Genomic DNA, 22,947 nt, shown 5'->3' with positions numbered 1-22,947 from the left:
AGCTCTTTCCATTCACTGGCCGAGGGCTGTTCTGGTAGCATCAGCTGCCCAGCACAGCTGGCTTGTGTTGTGCTGAAAGGAAGCCATTAGGCTGCAGAAGGACTCCCCAAGATGTTATGAGCAGGCACCAGTAGAGTCTGAGAAGAGTTGGGGAGAGCCAAGAAGAAATTCAGATTCTCAGGCTCCAGCCCAAGATCCAGTGGCCCGTGGATAGAACTGGAATCTGTACATTTTCACCACATCGTAAGCATACCTGTTGCACCTGACTTTCCTGAATTCTACAAGCTCAATTTTTTCATTTGTGCTGGTAACTCTAGTGCCTACTAAATGCTAAGTGGCCAGGGCCGGATTGAAACACTGATGTCAGCGGGCTTTAAGAAATTATCCACAACTCTCCCCAGTGTGCAAATGAATGTGAAATAATACCAAATAGTAAAAGAAAAAAAAATTACAAGGAAAGCCAACACAGAATTTAATTTTTCATGGCATGGTAGGCAGAAAAATACCTCCCAAAGATGTCCACGTGCTAATTCTTGGCCCCTGTGAATGTGTTATGTCCCATGACAAGGGGCAATTAAGGTGGTTAAATCTGTTGACCTGGAGATGGGGAGATCCTTCCAGAGTATCTGGGTGGACTCAATGTAGACACAAAAGGAGAGAAGGCAGGAGAGTCAGAGATGAAGTGATGACCATGGCATTGTGGGGTGTTTTTTTGTTTGTTTTTTGGCTGCATCTCACGGCATGAAAGATCTTAATTCCCCGACCTGGGATGGAATCTGCACCCCCTGAGTTGGAAGCACAGACTACGGGACAGCCAGGGAAATCCCCCCATGACACTTCTAACCTACAAAATTATAATAAATCTGTGCTGTTTGCAGAAAATTCCTTACACTAAATCCCTCAATGAATATTTCCTATTTGTTCTGCTTCTCTGACTGAAACTCTACTGATAACCATTTGGTGGTAATCACTTTGATTTCCTTTCTTTTGACAAAAAAAAAAAAAACTTTTCCTTAGTACCTCAGTTTTGTTGACAGCTTCAGCATTTTCTAAACTCTGGGAACAGAGGGATGAATAAAACTCCAAGTTTCCACATGTGTGAAATTGGGTGAATGAGTACCTCATGGGGTTATTGAGTGGATTAAATAAATCACTGAGGATAATGCCCTGGGAATAATGCCTGGTACAGAGTAGGTGTTTAAGAAATGTTAGGAGAGCTAGAGGTCAGAAGAAAGACAGGAGAGACTACAAACAATAAATGCTGGAGGGGGTGTGGGGAAAAGGGAACCCTCTCACACTGTTGGCGGGAGTGCAAATTTGTACACCCACTATGGAGAACAGTGTGGAGATTCCTTACAAAACTGGAAATAGAACTGCCATACGACCCAGCAATCCCACTGCTGGGCATACACACCAAGGAAACCAGAATTGAAAGTGTACCCCAAAGTTCATCGCAGCGCTGTTTACAATACCTAGGATGCGGAAGCAACCAAGAAGTCCATCAGCGGACGAATGGATGAGAATGTTGTGGTGCATTTACACAATGGAATATTACTCAGCTGTTAAAAAGAACGCATTTGAGTCAGTTCTAATGAAGTGGATGATACTGGAGCCTATTATACAGAGTAAAGTAAGCCAGAAAGAAAAACACCAATACAGTATATTGACGCATATATATGGAATTTAGAAGGATGGTCACGATGACCCTATATGTGAGACAGTAAAAGAGACACAGATATAAAGAACAGACTTTTGGACTCTGTGGGAGAAGGCAAGGGTGGGATGATTTGACAGAACAGCATTGAAACATGTATATTACCATATGTAAAATAGATGACCAGTTCAAGTTCGATGCATGAAACAGGACCCCCAAAGCCTGTGCTCTGGGACAACTCAGAGGGATGGGATGGGGAGGGAGGTGGGAGGGAGGTTCGGAATGGGGAGACACATGTGCAACCATGGCTGATTCATGTCAATGTATGGCAAAAACCACCACAATATTGTAGAGTAATTAGCCTCCAATTAAAATTAATTTATTAATTAAAAAAAAAAAAAGATGGTCCATGGAGTATACACACAAACACACAGATAAACTCAGGAAGAAAGGAAAGAAGGGAGGGAGGGAAGAAGGGGGGAAAATATCTGATGGCTATCAGTCCCACCAGGGTGGGACTTCCCTTGCAGTCCAATGGGGTGGGCAGAGGTTCGATCCTTGGTAGCGGAACTAGGATCCCACATGCCATGATGCATGGCTTGAAAAAAAAAACACACAAAACTAGACCAGGGTTGGCAGCCCACAGCAGGCCAGATTCCAGACTGCCAGCTGTTTTTATATGGCCTGTGACTTAAGAATGCTTTCTATATTTTTAAAATATACTTTTTAATAATTTAATCAGTTAATTAATTTGGTGGTGCTGGGTCTTCCTTGCTACGTGGACTCCTCTCTAGTTGTGGCGGGCAGGGATTCCTCCCTAGTTGCAGTTCCCAGAGACTTACTGCAGCAGCTTCTCTTGCTGAGGAGCACAGGCTCTAGAGCATTCAGACTGCAGTAGGTACAGCACCGGGGCCCAGGAGTTGTGGCTCCCAGGTTCCAGAGCTCGGGCTTAGTAGTTGCCATGCACAGGCTCAGTTGCTCTGGGGTATGTGGGATCGTCCCAGATCAGGGATAGAACCCGTGTCTCCTACATTGGCAGGCAGATCCTTTACCTCTGAGCTACCAGAGAAGCCTGCTTTCTATATTTTTAAATGGTTGAGAAAAAATAGTAAGAACAGTTCATGACATGTGAAAGTCACAAGAAATTTAAATTTCAGTATCTATAGAGTTTTGCTGGAACACAGCCATGCCTATTTAAACTGGAGATGGCTGCTTTCCCACTGCGATGGCAGGGTTTAGTTGTTGCCACAAAGCAGAATGCCCACAAAGCTTAAAACATTTACTGTCTGGTTCTTTACCCAAAAAAGTTTGCTGACCCCTGCTTTAGACTGGTCAGGGAGGGCCTCCCAGAAGAGGTGACATTTGAGCTGAGACCTAAATAGGCAAGAAAAAGGAAGATTAGGGGTAAGAGGGCACAAAGAACCAAGGCAAGAGTTTTCTGTCCAATCTTACAACAGCCTTCCAAAGAGGGGCTCTGTCCAAAACTAAGATAGGAACTTGCAGCTCTGAGGGTGTTGGACGGGTCTCAGGGTTGTGAAACAACAGGTCCTGAGTTGGGGTGGAGAGCCAGGAATGCCTGACCCCAGAGCCTGCCCCCGCTCTGCTGGCATGGCGCACGAGACCAGAACTACATGCTGAAACGCTTTATTTACCTTCCTGAGGGCAGTGACCGGAGATTTTAGATTCATGCCCAGGAATCGGTGAGAAGGACCTGGGATTGGCCCACAGTCCTGAGAACGGGTGTTCTCCAGCCTCCCAGTTGGCAGTAGGTCCATGACTGGCACGAAGCCTGGATCTGGCCCTGTCAAGAGCAGTGGGTGGCACGGTGACTATTGGGTTGGCCAGAAAGTTCGTCCAGGTTTTTCCATAAGATGTTACAGAAAAAAAAACAAAAAACCGGGCAGCCCTCGATGAGTTCAGGGCCCTGTGTTCATCGTGACTGGCCCACAGCCTGCAGCCTGATGCAAAGAAACCTACCTCCAGCCCCGGGGAGCCCAAATCCAGCCAGGTGGGGTTTTCTGGGGCTGGAAGAAAAGTGGCAGCCTTGAGGTCTCGGCTAATGAATGTGACTCAGAGAGATCCCCGGCTCAATGGACATGAGGTTGAGCAGCTCCGGGAGTTGGTGACGGACAGGGAAGCCTGGCTTGCCGCAGCCCATGGGGCCACAAAAGTTGGACACGACTGAGCGACTGAAATGAACTGAACTGAACTGAGCTGAATCCCAGCTCAGTATTTGCTAGCTGTGTGACTTTAGGCAAGTAGCTTGATGTCTCTGTGCTTTGATGATAATACCTGCCTGAAAGAAATGTAAGGAATCGAGGAAATGATAGCCCAGCACCACACCCACAGGAAGGACAGAAAACATCGGCTGATTATGAGCCCATTCTCTCAGTGAGCTTGCACAAGCGTCGAGAGAGCTTAAATCCTTTTGGCAGAGAATTTGAGCCAGATAGATAGATCTTTTCTCCACCCAGTTCAAGTGCCAAAAACTTGACATCATCCTTGACTCCTTTCTTTCTCCCAAGTCCATCCTCAAATCCTGCCTTCAGCACCCACCCACAGCCCAATCATTCCTGCCATACCGAAGGTATCACCTTAGTTCAAAGCGCCACCAGCCCTCGCCCAGATTACTGCAAAGGCCTCCTAGTTGAGACCTTCCATCCTTCCCCCGCTTCCCCACCCCCGACTCTCCACAGCACTCCTCTTTTCAAATCCTTCGTGTTTCCTAACACTTCTGGAGCTAACAAACTTTATTTTTGGAGTATACTTGATTTACAATGTTGGGTTAGTTTCAGGTGTACAGCAAAGTGAGTCAATTCTACATATATCCACTCTCTTTTTCAAATTATTTCTTTATTTGCTCTGTTGGACTCAGTAGTTGCAGTGTGGGCTTAGTTGCTCTGAGGCGTGTGGAATCTTACTTCCCCAACCAGGGATTGAAACTGTGTCCTCGGCACTGCAAGGCGGATTCTTAACCACTAGACTACTAGGAAAGTCCTTCCACTCTTTTTAAGATTCTTTTCCTCTATAGGCTGTTATCGAATATCTACGCTATACAGCTAGTTCTTACTAGTTATCTATTTTACAAATAGTTGTGTATATACGTCAATTCCAATCTCCTAATTTATCCCTCCCCTACTTATCCCCTGGTAACCATAAGTTTGTTTTCATCACCTGTGACTCTACTTCTGTTTTGTAAATAACTTCATTTGTATCTTTTTTTAAAGATTCCACATATAAGTGATATTATATTCGGTTTTCTGTGTCTGACTTCACTCACTATGACAATCTGTGTTGCTGCAAATGGCATCATTTTGTTCTTTTATGGTTGAGTAACCTCATGTGATGGAGAAGGCAATGGCACCCCACTCCAGTACTCTTGCCTGGAAAATCCCATGGACAGAGGAGCCTGGTAGGCTGCAGTCCATGGGGTCGCTAAGTCAGACATGACTGAGCGACTTCACTTTCACTTTTCACTTTCATACATTGGAGAAGGAAATGGCAATCCACTCCAGTGTTCTTGCCTGGAGAATCTCAGGGACAGGGGAGCCTGGTGGGCTGCCATCTATGGGGTTGCACAGAGTTGGACACAACTGAAGCGACTTAGCAGCAGCAGCAGCAACCTCATTCAAAGAGTTGACTCATTGGAAAAGACTCTGATGCTGGGATTGGGGGCAGGAGGAGAAGGGGACGACAGAGGATGAGATGGCTGGATGGCATCACAGAATCTATGGACGTGAGTTTGAGTGAACTCTGGGAGTTGGTGATGGACAGGGAGGCCTGGCGTGCTGCGATTCATGGGGTCGAAAAGAGTTGGACACGACTGAGTGACTGAACTGAACTGAATATTCCATTGTGTATATACATGTACCATGTCTTCTTTATCCATTCCTCCACTGCTGGACATTTAGTATGTTTCTATGTCCTGGTTATTGTAAATAATAAGTGAACATCGGGGTACATGTATCTTTTTTGAACTATGGTTTTCTCTGGGTATATAACCAGGAATGGCTGGATCATACAGTAGTTCTATTTTTAGTATAGTGAGTGTACCAATTTATATTCCCATGAAGAGAGTAGGAGGGTTCCCTTTTCTCCGCACTGTCTCCAACATTTATTGTTTATAGATTTTTTGATGATGGCCATTTTGATAGCACATGATAACACCTCACTGTAGTTTTGATTTGCTTTTCTCTAATCTTTAATTCATCCCAACCCCAAAGAAAGGCAATGCCAAAGAATGCTCAAACTACCGCACAATTGCACTCATCTCACATGCTGCTACTGCTGCTGCTAAGTCGCTTCAGTCGTGTCTGACTCTATGCGACCCCATAGACAGCAGCCCACCAGGCTACCCCGTCCCTGAGATTCTCCAGGCAAGAACACCAGAGTGGGTTGCCATTTCCTTCTCCAATGCATGAAAGTGAAAAATGAAAGTGAAGTCGCTTCAGTCATGTCCGACTCTGTGTGACTCCATGGACTGCAGCCCACCAGGCTCTTCGGTCCATGGGATTTTCCAGGCAAGAGTACTGGAGTGGGGCGCCATTGCCTTCTCCGATCTCACACGCTAGTAATGCTCAAAATTCTCCAAGCCAGGCTTCAGCAATACGTGAACCGTGAACTTTCTAAAACCAGTTCAAGCTGGTTTTAGAAAAGGCAGAGGAACCAGAGATCAAATTGCCAACATCTGCTGAATCATCGAAAAAGCAAGAGAGTTCCAGAAAAACATCTATTTCTGCTTTATTGACTATGCCAAAGCCTTTGACTGTGTAGATCACAATAAACTGTGGAAAATTCTGAAAGAGATGGGAATACCAGACCACCTGACCTGCCTCTTGAGAAACCTATATGCAGGTCAGGAAGCAACAGTTAGAACTGGACATGGAACAACAGACTGGTTCCAAATAGGAAAAGGAGTTCGTCAAGGCTGTGTATTGTCACCCTGCTTATTTAACTTATATGCAGAGTACATCATAAGAAACGCTGGGCTGGAAGAAGCGCAAGCTGGAATCAAGATTGCCAGGAGAAATATCAATAACCTCAGATATGCAGATAACACAACCCTTATGGGAGAAAGTGAAGAGGAACCAAAAAGCCTCTTGATGAAAGTGAAAGAGGAGAGTGAAAAACTTGGCTTAAAGCTCAACATTCAGAAAACGAAGATTATGGCATCTGGTCCCATCAATTCATGGGAAGTAGATGGGGAAACAGTGGAAACAGTGTCAGACTTTATTTTTCTGGGCTCCAAAATCACAACAGTTGGTGACTGCAGCCATGAAATTAAAAGATGCTTACTCCTTGGAAGGAAAGTTATGACCAACCTAAATAGCATATTCAAAAGCAGAGACATTACTTTGCCAACAAAGGTCCATCTAGTCAAGGCTATGGTTTTTTCAGTGGTCATGTATGGATATGAGAGTTGGACTGTGAAGAAAACTGAGTGCCAAAGAATTGATGCTTTTAAAGTGTGGTGTTGGAGAAGACTCTTGAGAGTCCCTTGGACTGCAAGGAGATCCAACCAGTCCACCCTAAAGGAGATCAGTCCTGGGTGTTCATTGGAAGGACTGATGCTGAAGCTGAAACTCCAATACTTTGGCCACCTCATGTGAAAAGTTGACTCATTGGAAAAGACCCTGATGCTGGGAGGGATTGGGGGCAGGAGGAGAAGGGGACGACAGAGGAAGAGATGGCTGGCTGCCATCACTGACTCGATGGACATGAGTTTGGGTAAACTTGGGGAGTTTGTGATGGACAGGGAGGCCTGGTGTGTTACGATTCATGGGGTCACAAAGAGTCAGACACAACTGAGTAACTGAACGGAACTGAATCTTTAATGATGTTGAACATGCACTTTTTGGTCATCCTTATGTTTTCTTTTGGCCATCTTTATGTCCTGAATGTTCATTAGAAGGACTGATGCTAAAGCTCCAATGCTTTGGCCACCTGATTCGAAGAACCGACTCTTTGGAAAAGACCCTTATGCTGGGAAAGACTGAAGCAGGAAAAGGGGGTGACAGAGGATGAGATGGTTGGATGGCATCACTGACTTAATGGACATGAGTTTGAGCAAATTCTGGGAGATGGTGAAGGACAGGGAAGCCTGGCGTGCTGTTTGGGTTGCAGCACCCAAGTCTGTTGGGTTGCAGAGTCAGACACGACAAACAGACTGAATAACAACGTCTCCTTTAGAACTTCTGCCCATTTTTTGATTTGGTTATGTGTTTTGCTTTTTTTTATATTAAGCTGCATAACCATTTGTCTATTTTGGAGATTAATCCCTGGTTGGTTGCTTCATTTGCAAATATTTTCTCTTATTCTGAGAATGAAATTAGAACACTCTCTAACACCATACACAAAAATAAACTCAAAATGGATTATTTGTTCATTTTTAAATTAAATTAAATTACTTTTGGCTACGCCAATACATGTGGCATCTTAGTTCCCTGACCAGGAATCCAACTCTTGCCCCCTGCATTGGAAGTGCAGTCATAACCACTGGAGTATTAGGGTCTGAGGGTCATTTTTCTCTCTAGTAGCTGCTTTATGCCAGGTACTATGCTAGGCACTAGAAATAAAAAAGAACAAAACTTTGGCATTCAGAAGTTTATGTTCTCATGGAGAGAACAATAAATGAACATATAAGTAAAACATATAATATGTTCAGGGTTATGGAGGAAAAGAACGCAGTAAAGGGAAGAGCACTTGGATTTTAGACAGGTCAGTCAGGGAAGGCATATTGGACAAGAAAAGGGTAAACAGAAAGTGGGTGTCAAGGAGCAACCGAGGAGCTGAGTATTCTTTTTTAAAAGGTTTTATTGATTTGGCTGTACCAGGTCTCAGTTGCAGCATGTGGGATGCAGTTCTTTCACCAGGGCTGGAACCCCAGCCGCCTGCATTGAGAGCCCAGAGTCTTAGCCACTGGGCCACCAGGGAAGTCCCAGGGCTGAGGATTCTTGGCCAAGGGCTTGGCCAGCGCAGAGGTAGAAGTGATCCTGGTGTGTTTCAGGTGCCCCCAAAGAAGTCACTGTGACCACAGTGGAAAGTGTGAGTAGGAGGGGAGGGGATTGACCTCACAAGGCAGAGGGGCCGGGGTTGAGTCCTGGAGCTTCTCCACCTTTTTTTCCCTCTGATTGAGACTGGAAGCCAGGGTACCTTTTAAGCAGGGGAATGACTCAAGTTTAAAAGGTTCACTGGGGCCTCTGTTGTGTGTGTTTAGTCCCTCTGCTGTGGGAAAAGCTTAAGGAAGAACAGCAGAGCCAGATAAAGGGTTTAAACAGCTATCACAGCTGCTGAGCTACGATGGTTGCCACCAGGAAGGGAAGTAGCTACAGAGCTGGCATCAAAGCCAAAGGCCTCACAAGAGGGTACCAGCTCTCCGGGTGGGGGCCTTCCTACCCCTCCAACTTCACTTTGTTCTTTCCTGTTTCCCCAACCCCACAGATCACTGCTAACTGTGGTTTCCCAAGGACAAAAGAACAGAAAAAAAAACAAAAAAAAAAAACCCCAAGGGGGGCCTTGGAAATAAACTTTATTCTCCTTTCATTCTGCCTGGTGTCTGGTAATTCTTTTCCAACCCACACAGACCACGACATTAACCATGTGCCTTCATGCTCAGTCCTGTCTGACCCTTTGCGACCCTCGTGGACTGTAGCTCACCAGACTCCTCTGTCCATGGGATTCTCCGGGCAAGAATATTGCCCTTTCTTCCTCCAGGTGATATTCCCCACCCAGTGATCAAACCGGTGTCTCTTGTGTCTCCTGCATTGGCAGGCGGATTCTTTATCACTGGGCCACCTGGAACCACGTATAGGCGTCTTATTATTTGTTGAGACAATGAACGAATGAATGAAGGATTCATTCTTAGATCATCATCCTCTATTTTAAAGACAGGAATACAGTCAGAACTCAATAAATGTTTACAGATAGAATATTGCTGCTGCTGCTGCTGCTGCTAAGTCGCTTCAGTCGTGTCCGACTCTGTGCGACCCCATAGATGGCAGCCCACCATGCTTCCCCGTCCCTGGGATTCTCCAGGCAGGAACACTGGAGTGGGTTGCCATTTCCTTCTCCAATGCATGAAAGTGAAAAGTGAAAGTGAAGTCGCTCAGTCGTGTCCGACTCCTAGCGACCCCATGGACTTCAGCCTACCAGGCTCCTCCGTCCATGGGATTTTCCAGGCAAGAGTACTGGAGTGGGGTGCCATCGCCTTCTCCGAATACTGCACAATTCTGCAAAACCCAGGTAGCTAGTCCTCTTTCGGGCTGGGGAAAACAGAGACTGGGGGAGTATACCCCTGGGGTCCCTCCGCTCAGCTTACTCTAGAAGCTTCCGACCCACTTTAACTATGGTCAATTCCTGGACACCGGGAGGAACGCGCGTGCTTTCAGGATGAGTCACAGTCACCTCACAGGAGTTTCCCCAAAACGTCCCAACCCTGTGGAAGGGAACAGCCGGAACTTCGCAGGGCCAGAGGGGCCAAAAGAAGTGCGGCCACACATCTTGAAAGTTCCCCGCGGTCCTCCCACGCGCATCCTCCCACCCTACGGCCATAGAGACGATGGGACAGAAATGCCGGCCTCGTGCAGCCGAGACTCCGCCCCGCTGCCGGTCGGCCCGCCCGCGCCTCCAGCGGAAGCCGGAAGCAAAAGCGGGCCCTGCTAGCCCCGCGCTCGGTGGTCTCGGAGGCTCCGCGGGATTGGGGAGAAGATGGCGGAAGAGGAGTGAGTGGGCTTTTTCCTGGGCGGCTGAGGCGGCAGGGCTGGGCCCCGTCGGGTGACAGCGAGCCCTTCAGGCCGCCCTCCGGCCCCAGAAGGCGGAGCTCCTCGCGCTGGTTGGCCGGGACTGACCATGCTGGCGCCTGCGAGCAGGGGGAGGGGCGGGCCTGGGCGGCGCGGCCCCCTTGAGGTTGGACCCTCTGGCTAGTTATCGGCCGTTCGTCGTCGATCTCGGAAGCTGCCTTGCGGAAACCGCAGCCCAGATTTCACTTTCCCATTTTTCGTTCATCTGCTGATTACGCAGCGCTCCGCCGCCTCCAGCAAGTCCCCCCCACCCCTTACGTAGCCAGTCCCCTCCTCCGTTTGTAACGATCATGTTTTCTTGTTTCCTTCAATGAAATCCATTTATTCATTAAACTGGTGGCCATCTACTGTCGATCAGGCCCTGGTCACATGGTAGAGATGGAGACCGACCAGGAGTCCCTCTCAAGGAGCTTTCATTCTAGTTTAAAGAGAAGACCATGAATAGACAAGATGATTTCAGTGCTCGGAAGGAAGCCGAGTGGTACTGGGGTGGAGGAGGCTTCTCAGGAACAGGTGACGTGCCGGATGAAACCTTAGAGACCAAAAGGAGGAATAGGAGAGGGAAGACAGGTGCCACAAAGAGCTTAGTGTCTTTTGAGGGACAGAAAACAGGGAAGGCTGGAGTGTAGAAAGCAGGGGAGCTGGCTGTATAAGATAAAGGGAGTGAGGTATCTCCGTCCTTCAGTTGCCTCTGGCGAAGGACCACTCTTTTAGTCTTTTCTGCATACCTGCCAGGCACAGTCTGTTGCATGTTATAGATGCCCATCTTTGTGGAAGGAGTGTATAAAAATTAACAAGGAACCAAGCCAACAGTTGAAATTTGACTCCCTTGCCTGACAAGTTTTCTATATGTCTTTTAGCCTAGTGGTCATTTCATTTAGTTAGCTTACTTACTGAACATCTTGGCTGTCACAGACACTAAACTGGGCCTCAGCAGCACAAAGCAGAAGAGGTGGTATGGCTCAGTGATTTCAAATTTGGATTCAAATCTGGCTTGATTCTGCCACTGACTGACTGAGATACTGGCCAAGTTAAGCCAACAGGCATAACAAAAGGCTCTCTGAGCCTGTTGTTCACAGGTAAAAAAGAGAAAGTAGCAGTGTCCACCTCAGGCTTGTTAATGCCTGTTAAATGCAAGTTTGTATGTTACCTGGTCCCAGAATGAGGCAGTACTCAAAAAACATCAGTTGTTACAATCACAGCTGCAATGGTTACTACGTCAATATCACACTGGTTTACAGTCCCAACACAAAGTGAGGAGGTAGCTGTGAGGAACACAGTGGTGGGATGGAGTGGGGGTGTTACAGAGGGGATTACTTTTGGGCCACTGAACTGAGGTTCTTGTAAAGTAGGGTGGGGCATTCAGACTTAATCAACAATTGAGTAAAATCAGTGGCTTCTTCGACTTGCACATTCGATCTAAGGAAAGAATGTAAGCTGGAGAAGTAAAGGCACTTAGTAAATGATGTTGGATCTTGGAATTTCTGTTGTGCTTAGTCCTTAAATCCCCCATTAAGGGCCAAAGAGCAGGCAGCATTTGGTTCTACACTGGCCATGATTCCCTTTGTCCCTGACCTCTAAGTGGTTGTGTTCAGCGCACCTGAGGCCACCCGTACCCTCATGCAGCAGCAGGCAGGAATTTTCCTAACCAGCTTCTCTCCAAGGCTTGCCTCCTGGTTGCGGGCCTTGTGAATGCCATAGAGCTCTATGCCAAAGTTCTCTTTCTGGTTTGTGTATGTGTTGATAACTCCGGGCCCTCTTTCCTTTGTCTAATTCTGCTGCTTTTTATGTTCTCCAACAGGTTCCCCAACACGACTCATGAAGGTTTCAATGTCACCCTTCACACCACCCTGGTGGTCACTACGAAACTGGTGCTCCCGACCCCTGCCAAGCCCATCCTCCCGGTGCAGACAGGGGAGCAAGCTCAGCAGGAAGAGCAGTCGAGCGGCATGACCATTTTCTTCAGCCTCCTCGTCCTAGGTGAATGCGGGTCCTCGGCGAATGTTCGCAGAAACACCAGCCCCTGGCGTTTTGAGCGTCTGTGTGCGCTGTCTGTGTGGTCAACCCCGGGTCAGCTACTGTTGACTGTGTCAAGTCTGCCTCTCATTTGACTTTCAGTTCATACACGGAGGGTCACTGATCAGTTCCTGATGCCATAACTGTTTCATCTCATAGTCCTCTTTCTTTATAAAATCTTTGAGCTTAGTCATTCTGAAGAACATCTTTATTGTAGATGTCCTTTGAAACAAAGACTTCAGGAATTCTTGATCTGGAAAGAGCCTTGAGCATCTTCTAGTTCATTGTATTTCAGATTCTGCTCATGAGTCTCTGGGTGTGTCTGTATGACGCCGTGGGTGGGGGTTGGGGGTCACACGGCAGAGCGTCTGACTTTCTGACCAGAGCCGCATTTTGTCTCTTGTGTCCGTTCGGCTTCCGTGTAAACTTTCCCTTAGTTAAGAGTTTGCTGTGAGTGAAAGACCAGACCCCCTGTGTTAGCACACCGCTTTCTGTGATCTCTGTCGCTCCTGCTAACTGTGGTCACCGCTTTTGCCATGTCTGTGTAGCACCTGTGCCGCTCTTTACTCACGTGATATTTTTCTTCAAAGAGATTCACTCTCTCAGGCTTAAGATCTCATTTTATTCAACATACTTATTTCACAGGTGAAGAAATTTAGGCCCATAGAGTTTAAATTAATTGACAGATCTGTGTTAAGGGAGACTGGAGGCTAATATTGGAGAAGGCAATAGCACCCCACCCCAGTACTCTTGCCTGGAAAATCCCATGGACGGAGGACCTGGTAGACTGCAGTCCATGGGGTTGAGAAGAGTCGGACACGTCTCTGTAGCTTTCAAGCAGACAACTTGAGCGACTTCACTTCCACTTTTCACTTTCAGGCATTGGAGAAGGAAATGGCAACCCACTCCAATGTTCTTGCCGGGAGAATCCCAGGGACGGGGGAGCCTGGTGGGCTGCCATCTCTGGGGTCACACAGAGTCAGACATGACTGAAGCGACTTAGCAGCAGCAGCAGAGGCTAATACTGGAGAAGGCAATGGCACCCCACCCCAGTACTCTTTGTCTGGAAAATCCCAAGGACGGAGGAGCCTGGTGGGCTGCAGTCCATGGGGTTGCTAAGAGTCAGACACGACTGAGCAACTTCACTTTCACTTTTCACTTTCATGCATTGGAGAAGGAAATGGCAACCCACTCCAGTGTTCTTGCCTGGAGAATCCCAGGGACAGGAGAGCCTGGTGGGCTGCCCTCTATGGGGTCGCACAGAGTTGGACACGACTGAAGCGACTTAGCAGCAGCAGCAGCAGAGGCTAATATTCAGGTTGCCAGACATCGGTCAGGAAGTTTAGATAAAAGACAATTTCTTAGCTGCCTCTCAGACACTATGGACAGGAGACAAGTGTCTTAGACCAGAAAACCCAGTTAAAACTGCATAACCACTTTGGATCAGCTAAGAAAGAAATAACTTGGAATAGGATTCTCCAAACTTGTTTGTAAAGTGAAGTTGGCACGTTTACATTTTATGCTCCTCTTTAATTATATTGTCATATTTCTAATTAGATCTTTTCAGAAGAACGGAAGGTACAAAAAATATAAGAGTGCAGAGTATTTCTCTGATGGCTATTAGGATTGTTTTGGGTTTAATTTTTTGCAGAAAAGTGTAACTTCTTTCACATTTATATTTAGACTATTAAGTAATTTTACTAAGTAATTTTATTTCATTTAAAATCTCAGAACTCATCCTTGTCTTTTATAGGTTTTTTGCCATGCAGCGTGGTTTGTGGGATCTTAATTCTTGACCAAGGATCAAACCCAAGCCCTTGGCATCACTGCAGAGCCTTCTCCACTGGATCGCCAGGGAATTCCCATATAGTTTTTAAAAAGCTTTTTTCCAAAAAAGTACACAAACCACAAGTGTACAGTGTCCATTTAGATTGGATATGCCCAAGTAATTTTTACTCTGTCAATGTAATTCTACTTCTCAGGGATTACTTCAACAATCAAGGACTCTTGTTTTCTTTTTCCCCCCTTTTGTTATAGTACTTGAATACTAAGAAGAAAGCAGTTGTTTTCTTGACCAAGAAGTCTTTTAGTTACCGGATCCTTAATCCTGAAGGAGTATTGTTAGACTGTTTACACTGTGGTCAGCATGATATGTTAGGGGATATAAAAGGCAAGCCTTGGGAAAAAACTTCTGTTTTGTGATCACCTTTTTCACAGGAGGGTGAGAAATAAGACTTTCAAAGTGACTTTCAGGGTGTGGAGCATCCCGGATTAGCTTGTGCCAGCGATCACAAAACAGGTTTTTATGATGTGCTTTTTAATCCACATAAAGTGCTGCCCAGTGTTTGTACATCTTTGAAGCCAAAAAGGGCTGAGCTGTATTTAGCAGTGCTGCATACTTCTCTTGGATTGTCTTCTCTACAAACCCGTCATAAGCCTCTGACATTGGTCAGAGGGTTTCTGTTTCCCCTAATCAGTTGACGATTTGGTATCTTCACTTTGCATCCGTAGGTTAGCATGTGTTGGGGGAGTGGAATGCTTTCTATGTAAATTTGAAGGGAGGTTTCCCCTCTCCTTCTGTATCAACAAATTATTACATATCTTGTATATTTATTCCTGATTAGATGTCCACACAATGTAAATCTGATAAGGAAAACAATGTCTATTAATAGATAACTTGCCAGATCACTTAATACATAGACTAGTGAATTGAGGGAAATAGTCCATAAGTTATTCTAGACTTCAGGAGTTCCTAACCTATAACAGATTTACCGCTTTTGTTTACTATTTTAGTCAAGTCAAATGAGATTGTGACTTTTGTGTGCAAAGGATGCCAGAATTCTTATTTTGACTTCAAGAACTTTGAGATCAGTTGACCTGCACTTATCCTTTGCTGGTCTCTGACTCCACAGCGACAGTGGTGAGTCCCTGTTGCTGATTTACACCATTAGCGTCATTTGACACATTTTATGGGCCATAGAGTTTAATGGAGTTGTTAAAATTGACATCTTATGTTTCAGTGTATTAAGACTTCAGGCATGAAAAATTGGAAATACGTTAACTTGTGGTGCTCATACCATCCATATCACACAGAAGGTTTTGTCCCTCCTTGCTCTGTATTTTCTCAGGTGTACTTGAAAATGTGTGCTAGGATGTGTGTGTATACATATGTACATTCATAAGCACATAGGCAGCGATAGGCACATACTGTCTGGAGTTTGTTTTAATGTAAGAGGGGTCCTATAGCTTGGCTTTTCCTCTCACAGAATGGCCTGGAGATCTTTCCATGTTAGTGCTTTTTGCATATACCTTTTTTTTTTTAAGACAAAAATCTGTGTGTGTGGTAAAATAGACATAAAATTTACCATTTTGAAGTGTATAATTTAGTGGCATTTATTACATTCACAGTAATGTAATTTGAATCTGGGCAACCATCACCATGATCTAGTTCTAGAACATTTTCATCACCCCTAAAGGAAACCCAGTTCCTGTTAAAAGCAGCCACTCCCCATTCCCCCTCCCTGCAGTCTCTGGTGAACACTGTTGTGCTGTCTCTAGGAATTTGCCTGCTGAGGGTGTTTCATACAAATGGGACCATGCGGTCTGTGGCCTTTTATGTCTGGCTTCTTTCACTTGATACAATGTCTTCGGGGTCCATCCGTGTTGTGGCATGTGTCAGAATCCCCTTCCTTTCCGTTACTGAATAATAGTCTGCATGTTTATCCATTCATCAGCTGATGGGCATTTGGATGGTTTCCCCCTTTTGGCTATTGTGAATAGCGCTGCTGTGAACATTTTTGTCCATGTACTTAGGAATGGAATCGCTGGGTTAAGTGGTTACTCTGTGAGGAGCTTTCTCAGAAACTGCCGAACTTCCCACCGTCGCTGCCCAGTTTTACATTCGCCCCAGCAGTGCACACGGGCTCCAGTTGCTCTCCATCCTTGTTACCATCCTAAAGGCTGTGAAGTTGTGTCTCATTGTGGTTTTGATTTGCATTTTTCTAATGATTGATGAGGATGAGTACCTTTTCGTGTGCTTATTGACCATTTGCATATTTTCTTTAGAGAAATGTCGACAATGTCTTTTGCCCATTTTAAAAAAGTGTGTTGTCTTTTTGTTGTTGAGTCGTAGGAGTTCTTTATATACTGCGGACACAAGACCCTTACCAGACATATGACCAACAAATATTTTCTGTCGTTCTGTGGGTTGTCTTTGCAGATCTCCTTTTTGTCTCTGAAGACCATTCTTCGGCATTGCTCGTCCTTACATGCAGCTCTCTGTTGATGGACAGCTCTTCTTTGGCTCTTGTTTGGGGTGGGGTGCTGCACCCGGCCTGAGTTGCTGCGTGCTGCAGGACCTCAGTTCCCCGACCAGGGACGGAACCCGCGCCCCCTGCACTGTGTGTGCAGAATCTCAATCGTTGGACCACCAAGGGAGTCCCTCTTTTCCTCTTTAGCTTCAGATAGTTATATGATTTACGAGCAGAAGCTTTTAAATTTTGTCATCCAGACTGGTGCAAAGAGAGAGCAGCAACTGAGTCCACTCCTTAGGGCTGTATATTTCTGTCTACTTACGTGCTCGCGTGTCTACGTCTTTATACAGTAGGCATTCTCATGGGTTCCATGTTGAGCTCATGCATTGGAACTTTTTTCTTGCTCTTAGTATTTAATGTAGGACTTTTCTAACTAGGCTAAATATTTATCATAAAATAACACCACAGATTGACAGTTTAAAGCACAGAATGAAAGGAGGACAAAATTTCCATATTTACAACTGTTTCCTTTCTCTGGCCACCTGGTGCTTTTTGGTGGGACTAAAGATAATCTAATTTGTCAACGTGGGCTCTGAGGGTGGCCCATTCACAGTCATGCAGATTGTTTGAACATTTCCTTTTACAAAAAAAGGCAACTCATTTATTTTTAATACTATAATACTCTGATGGGATGGCATACCACCCAGGTGCCTAGTAAAAGAAAAAAGACATGCACAGTAACACTTGGGCCTTGAAATTACATTCAGGAGTTACTTATGTGAAAGTGTGCTTTTTTTGGTCTGAAATACCTATTCCTTTCAAACAGTTTTACATCTTTTTGGTTCTTTTCTTTCATGACAACACCCCTGTGAGGAAAGTCAGACATTATTCTCGTTTTCCTGGTTGAGGATGAAGGCCGCCAGGAGTGGGTAGTGGGTGCCAAGGATTAAGGGGACAGGGTTGGAATCGAGCTCGGGCCGGTGGCACCCAGCGGCGGTGTGACCTCGCTCAGCCTCAGCTTTCTTGTCTTGAATCAAAGGAGGCAGAAGTGATGGCAGCTCATTCAGAGGGAGTGTTGGCCGTCAGCTGAGAGGGCACTTGGGAAGTGCGCAGGGCCGCCCCGGCTGGTGGTGAGCCCTCAACCAGGGAGGCCCCAGTGCCTGGCTGGGGAGCAGGCACCCCGTCTCTAGGTCTCTATTCTTATCACCAGATTAGGATTAACTTTTTCCTGTTTGTAAAACACCCTAACTTCCTTCTGTGTTGAAAGAGAACAGATCACACGGCTGCAAAATACTTGCTTGTCAACATATATTCTGATGCAGCTGTCTTTGTGTAAAAGTGATTGAGTTCATTGACTTCTTCCTCACTGTTGAGGATCGTTTCTCAGAATAAGGGAAATTTGAATAATTTTAAATGGTTGTATGAGATTTAACCACTCAGAAGAAAGATAGGTGTCTGTGGCTCTTTCAGCAACTGGAAGGCAGCAGCTAGGTCGAGTGTGTAAAGAATAAGTAAAATGTAATGAACTGCCTCCAGACTCAGAAATAAATTGAAAACACAGCTGGGACTTACCGTGTTACTGCCAGCTGTCCACTCCCTGGCGGCCTCCCGGAAGTAACTGCTGCCTTGGGCTTGGGGTTTCCATTCATAGCTGGGTGGTTTTAACAGTGTCTTATTTTTTCCCACAGCTATCTGCATCATATTGGTGCATTTACTGATCCGATACAGATTACATTTCTTGCCAGAGAGCGTTGCTGTGGTCTCATTAGGTAAGTGCTTAATGGCGATCCTATACTTAAAGCAGTAACAGTACCATTTTCTGAGTGCCTCCCAAGTGCTCCTGAGCACTCGAGATGTGGTGTACACCCGACCTCATTTCATCTTCTCTGCCAGCTGCCATGAGGGTGTTATGATCCTATTTTACAGATGAGTACACCGGGGGCTCAGAGACTGGTGATGACCTCCTAAAAGTCACATGGAAGCCCCACTATATGCTTAAGATCCCTTTCTACTTCTGGAACCAGGGCACAGCCAAGGCTCTCATCAGTTTAGTATATTGTGGTTACTTTATTTCTAGTTTCCAGTAGCCTGCTGCTGATATCTGTGTCTTATCACCACTGCTTTATAAGTTAATTTTGTGTATATATTTCTACGTGATAGGCTTCGCAGTTGGCACAGTGGTAAAGAATCTGCCTGCCAGTGCAGCAGATGCAAGAGACACGGGTTCAATCCCTGGATTGGGAAGATCCCCTGGAGTAGGAAATGGCAACCCACTCTAGTATTCTTGCCTGGGAAATTCCATGGACAGAGCAGCCTGGCGGGTTACAGGCCATGGGCGCACAAAGAGGTGGACACGACTGAGCATCTGAATACACATGCACGCACAGTTGTATGTGCTTTATAAGTTTTCTTTTCCTTGTAGATCTGGTTTAGTATATTGAGAAATTTTTCCCGATGCAGCATAGGTTTAGGTTAGGTTTGGAAATAAACATTCACGCTGTTCACTCTAAGGCCCACTGCTAGGCTGCGCTGTCACTCCACTGAGGCGAGTAACTGACACTTAATTCATAGAATCACTGAATTTTACAGCCAGAAGATATTCTCACTTTAAGGTTTAACGTTAGTCAGATCTAAAGTCGTCAGAGGGCATTCCCTTCTACCTCACTTACGTTTCCCTCTTTTGTTTCCTGTGGCAATTTATTGAAAGGTAATTAGCCTCAATTTAGAGTATGTGAATCAGTGTAATAACAGTTGAGCTCACATGTGAGTTCATTGAAGTGTTTAAGAAGGAAGAAGCAACGGCCTCACTCTTCAGTGAGTGTTAAAGTCAAGACGTGGGTGGGGGCGCTTGCAGGGTAGTAAATAGGGTTTCACTAAGGTGGGCTAAAGGTTAGTAGGCAGCTGACTACGTTGCCGTTCCTTCTGTAATTTCCACTCACCCACTGATGATATTTAATATTGCCTCATCACCTTTAGTGTTCTGTAAGTTAATTTTCCTTGCCTTAGATCTGGTTTAGAATCCACCTGCAATGCGGGAGACCTGGGTTCAATCCCTGGGTTGGGAAGACCCATGGAGGAGGGCATGGTGACCCACTCCAGGGTTCTTACCTAGAGAATCCCCATGGACAGAGGAGCCTGGCAGGCTACAGCCCATGGAGTTGCAAAGAGTTGGACAGGACTGAGCGACTAAGCATAGCACAGCACAGCTTAACTTTAGAAATGAATGAGCAAGGACTCCCTGATTAAAGTGGTTAAAGATTTTACCAGGGATGCGAGTTTGTTCCCTGGTCAGGGAGCTGAGGAGCCCACATGCCTTGAGGCCAAAAAACCAAAACAAAACAGAAGCAATATTGTAACAAATTCAATAAAGACTTTAAAAATGGCCCACATCAAGAATATCTTAAAATAAATGGAATGATCAGACTCTGTCCATTCTTCTCCCACCAGCACTCCCACAACTCTGGTTCAGCCCTTCCTTTGTCTTCCCTGGACTTCATGGTACCTTCAGTGCCAGGTTCTGGGCTGTGAGCTTTCACAGTGTCATCTCATTTAAGCCCCATAGCCCCAGGTGATGTCATGTTTTAAGGAAGAGGTACCACTAGAAAGTTTTGATCTTCAGTGAAGAGTTAGAAATAAGTTTTACTCAGAGTTCCTGTTCTCTATTGAACAAGCTCTTCATATGCACATCCTGGCAGATTCTACAAGAGCCTTAGAGCTCTAAGAAGACGAAGATCATTCATTAACATTCCTTTCCTGATGTTGGGCATGTTGAAAATAACCTATTTAGCTAATACCTGTTATTCTTGGGCATCCAGTGAAGACTTAAAAAACCACTCAAGGAAGTTACAGTTCTGTGGTCAGTTTACGTAGTTGCTGTGTATCTGGTCTGGTGCTCATGGAAGTTGAAGTGGCGGTTTGTATGATTTGGTTTGGAATGTCAGGGTCCTCACTGACTTCTGAATGTTTGAGGGACGGCAGGCCGTTGAGCACCGGCACTTAGAAGACGACTTACGGAGGTGGTGGTAGGCGCCTGGCCTGGGCCACCCCCTCCGTGGAGACAGAGTCCTCGCCTTGAACCTGGTGTCTCGCCACAGTGCACGTAAGGAAGGGAGGCCCCTCCGAGTCAAGACTGGGCTTTGCCATCATGAAAAGTGCGTTATCTTTTACCAGTGAGTGTCTGAGAGGTGGGGAGGCAGTGGACAGCGTGAGACCCAGTTCTGGCCAGTGAGATCAAAGGGAAATAGGCCGGGGTGGTGAGTTTTGGAAAACTTTTTTCTCTCTGGTAAAAAGAAATTTCTCCTTCCTTCGATACTGTTGTATGAAGATATGATGTCTGGAGCACTGGCAGCCATCTTGCAGTCATTGTGGCTCAAAGACAAAGCCAGAACGCTAGGGCCTGCCAAGGGGACAGATGGAAAACCCAGATTCTCAACTGCACTGTTGAATTGATAGCCCTGAAACCACCTGTCTCAGAGCTGCCTGTTACAGGAGATAATAAACATCTATTGTTTAAGCCATTCCTAGTCAGGTGTTCTTTTACTTGCAGAGGAAAACATCTTAACTGATACAGGACTCTTTCTATTCTGTGGACAATATCAATTCAAAAGGGTTCAAAGAACACAAATGGGTGGGGGTGTGGTTGCACACCCATTGGCTCAGGGCACGAGAAAAGCTACAGGCAGTGCCAGCTTCAGACTTCAGTGGATCAAGTCTCCTGGACTCAGTTTTCTCCATTTCTCAACAGTGCTTCCCTTTGTTTTAGCTTCCCTGTCAGGCTCTCTCCACGTGGCAAGCCTCTCCAGCTTCAGGCTCACTCCCCTTGCAGTGGCAGTCACAGTGGGAGAGGTGCCCTCCTCTCCTCCCAAGTTCCACCAGAAGTTGTAGGATGAACTCACCAAATGGCCACCCAGAACCGGACATGGAGTGGAGTGATGGTGGGGGTCAGCCAAGGCTGTTCGGCCACAGAGTTTATTTCTTCGCTGATGTTACACAAATAACTGTAGCCAGAAGAGCCAGGTCTTAGGAAGGGGTGATGGAAAGTCCATCTTACTTTAAGTACAGATTTTCTAACGCAGGTGATTGGAATGCTAAGAGCACTTCTAGGGACCATGCTGGGGTCCAGAAAATAGTTTTTGTTATATTAGAGGACATTTGGTTAGAATTTAGAAATGCTGACAAAGCTTTCAAAAGAGTCCTGTAATTCATAAAGCTATGTAGATGAGAGGAAAATTTTTTTCTCCTATTGGAGCAAAGTGTAACAAAATACTGAGATAGCCACTATTTCAAGAATTTCCAATTTTTGTGCCAAAACAGCTGCCAGAGAAAATGAGGTTTTCATTCTCTCAGGGATAAGTTTTCCTAGCCTACTTCTTCTCACCAGAAGTTACTTTTTAGTCCATAGTCATTTAGAGATATTGTTGATCTTTTGTGTCAAGCATTCATAGTTCCTGAGAAACTGTTGGTATGGACAAGGGCTGTCGGGGAACTTCTCTGTGGGCCAGTGGCTGACTCCGTGCTCCCAGTGCGAGGGGCCTGGATTCAGTCCCTGGTCAGGGCACTGGCTCCCACATGCCACAACTAGAGTTTGCATGGCGCAGCTAAGACCTGGTGCAGGCAAGGAAACACATTTTTAAAATATTAAAGAAGAAAAGAAAAGGACTGTCTGTATTCTAAACAGCACATTTCTACTCTTCTGTTTTATTATATTTTAAGTGAATCCTGAGACTTTGATTCTTTATAAAAACATAGTACCAGCATAAAGCTCTGAAGATGCTTCCTTGGCCCTTGTTCACAGCTTTCAGATGCTTTCTATACTTAGGGAATTCTGTAGTTTGGGCCTTTTCAAGTAAAAATTTTTGGGCACATTTAAATAGCTATACCAAAAAAGAAAAATCCTCTTTTTTTTTTTTTTGACAACCAGCTCCTCTTATCATGCCTCTTTCTCTCCAAACTACTCTTGGAAGTACACATATCCATCAGATGACTTGACTTGGTTTGAGTTGATACCATTTTTCATGTTCTTTACTTTTTCCTGTTCTTTCCATGTATTAGTAAAGTTCACATATTTGTTTTTATTGGCCATATAGTACTGATTCATTGTTTATATATTTGGGACTGAAATTGATACAGAATGAAAATAAATACCCTGTCCACTGTCCTGATACATACAGCAGAAACGGGAGTAGATTTCTTTTCTTAGTCATACTTTACTGTAGAGTGAGGAAAG

At 45.5% G+C, this 22,947-nt stretch overlaps 1 protein-coding gene across 4 annotated transcripts in view; it reads left to right on the top strand.

Moving 5' to 3' along the window:
- Nucleotides 1-10,260: 10,260 nt before the first annotated feature.
- The window catches only part of SLC9A8 (solute carrier family 9 member A8), a 74,755-nt gene continuing 62,068 nt past the window's right edge, over nucleotides 10,261-22,947 (top strand). The window contains exons 1-3 of one of the 4 annotated variants that reach the window (XM_027558294.1): nucleotides 10,261-10,374; nucleotides 12,254-12,432; nucleotides 18,410-18,490. In XM_027558294.1, coding sequence (XP_027414095.1) covers nucleotides 10,361-10,374; nucleotides 12,254-12,432; nucleotides 18,410-18,490 — 274 coding nt within the window. In that variant the 5' untranslated portion in view covers nucleotides 10,261-10,360. Of the gene's footprint in view, nucleotides 10,375-10,472; nucleotides 10,966-12,253; nucleotides 12,433-18,409; nucleotides 18,491-22,947 lie in introns of those variants that run through there. The other 3 variants (XM_027558292.1, XM_027558293.1, XM_027558295.1) reach the window with 3 other exon arrangements.

This window comes from Bos indicus x Bos taurus, chromosome 13 (genome assembly GCF_003369695.1).
Source record: "Bos indicus x Bos taurus breed Angus x Brahman F1 hybrid chromosome 13, Bos_hybrid_MaternalHap_v2.0, whole genome shotgun sequence".
Taxonomy (NCBI): Eukaryota; Metazoa; Chordata; class Mammalia; order Artiodactyla; family Bovidae; genus Bos; species Bos indicus x Bos taurus.
The sequence above is the reverse complement of the archived record's forward strand: the minus strand, read 5'-3'. Positions and strand labels throughout refer to the sequence as shown.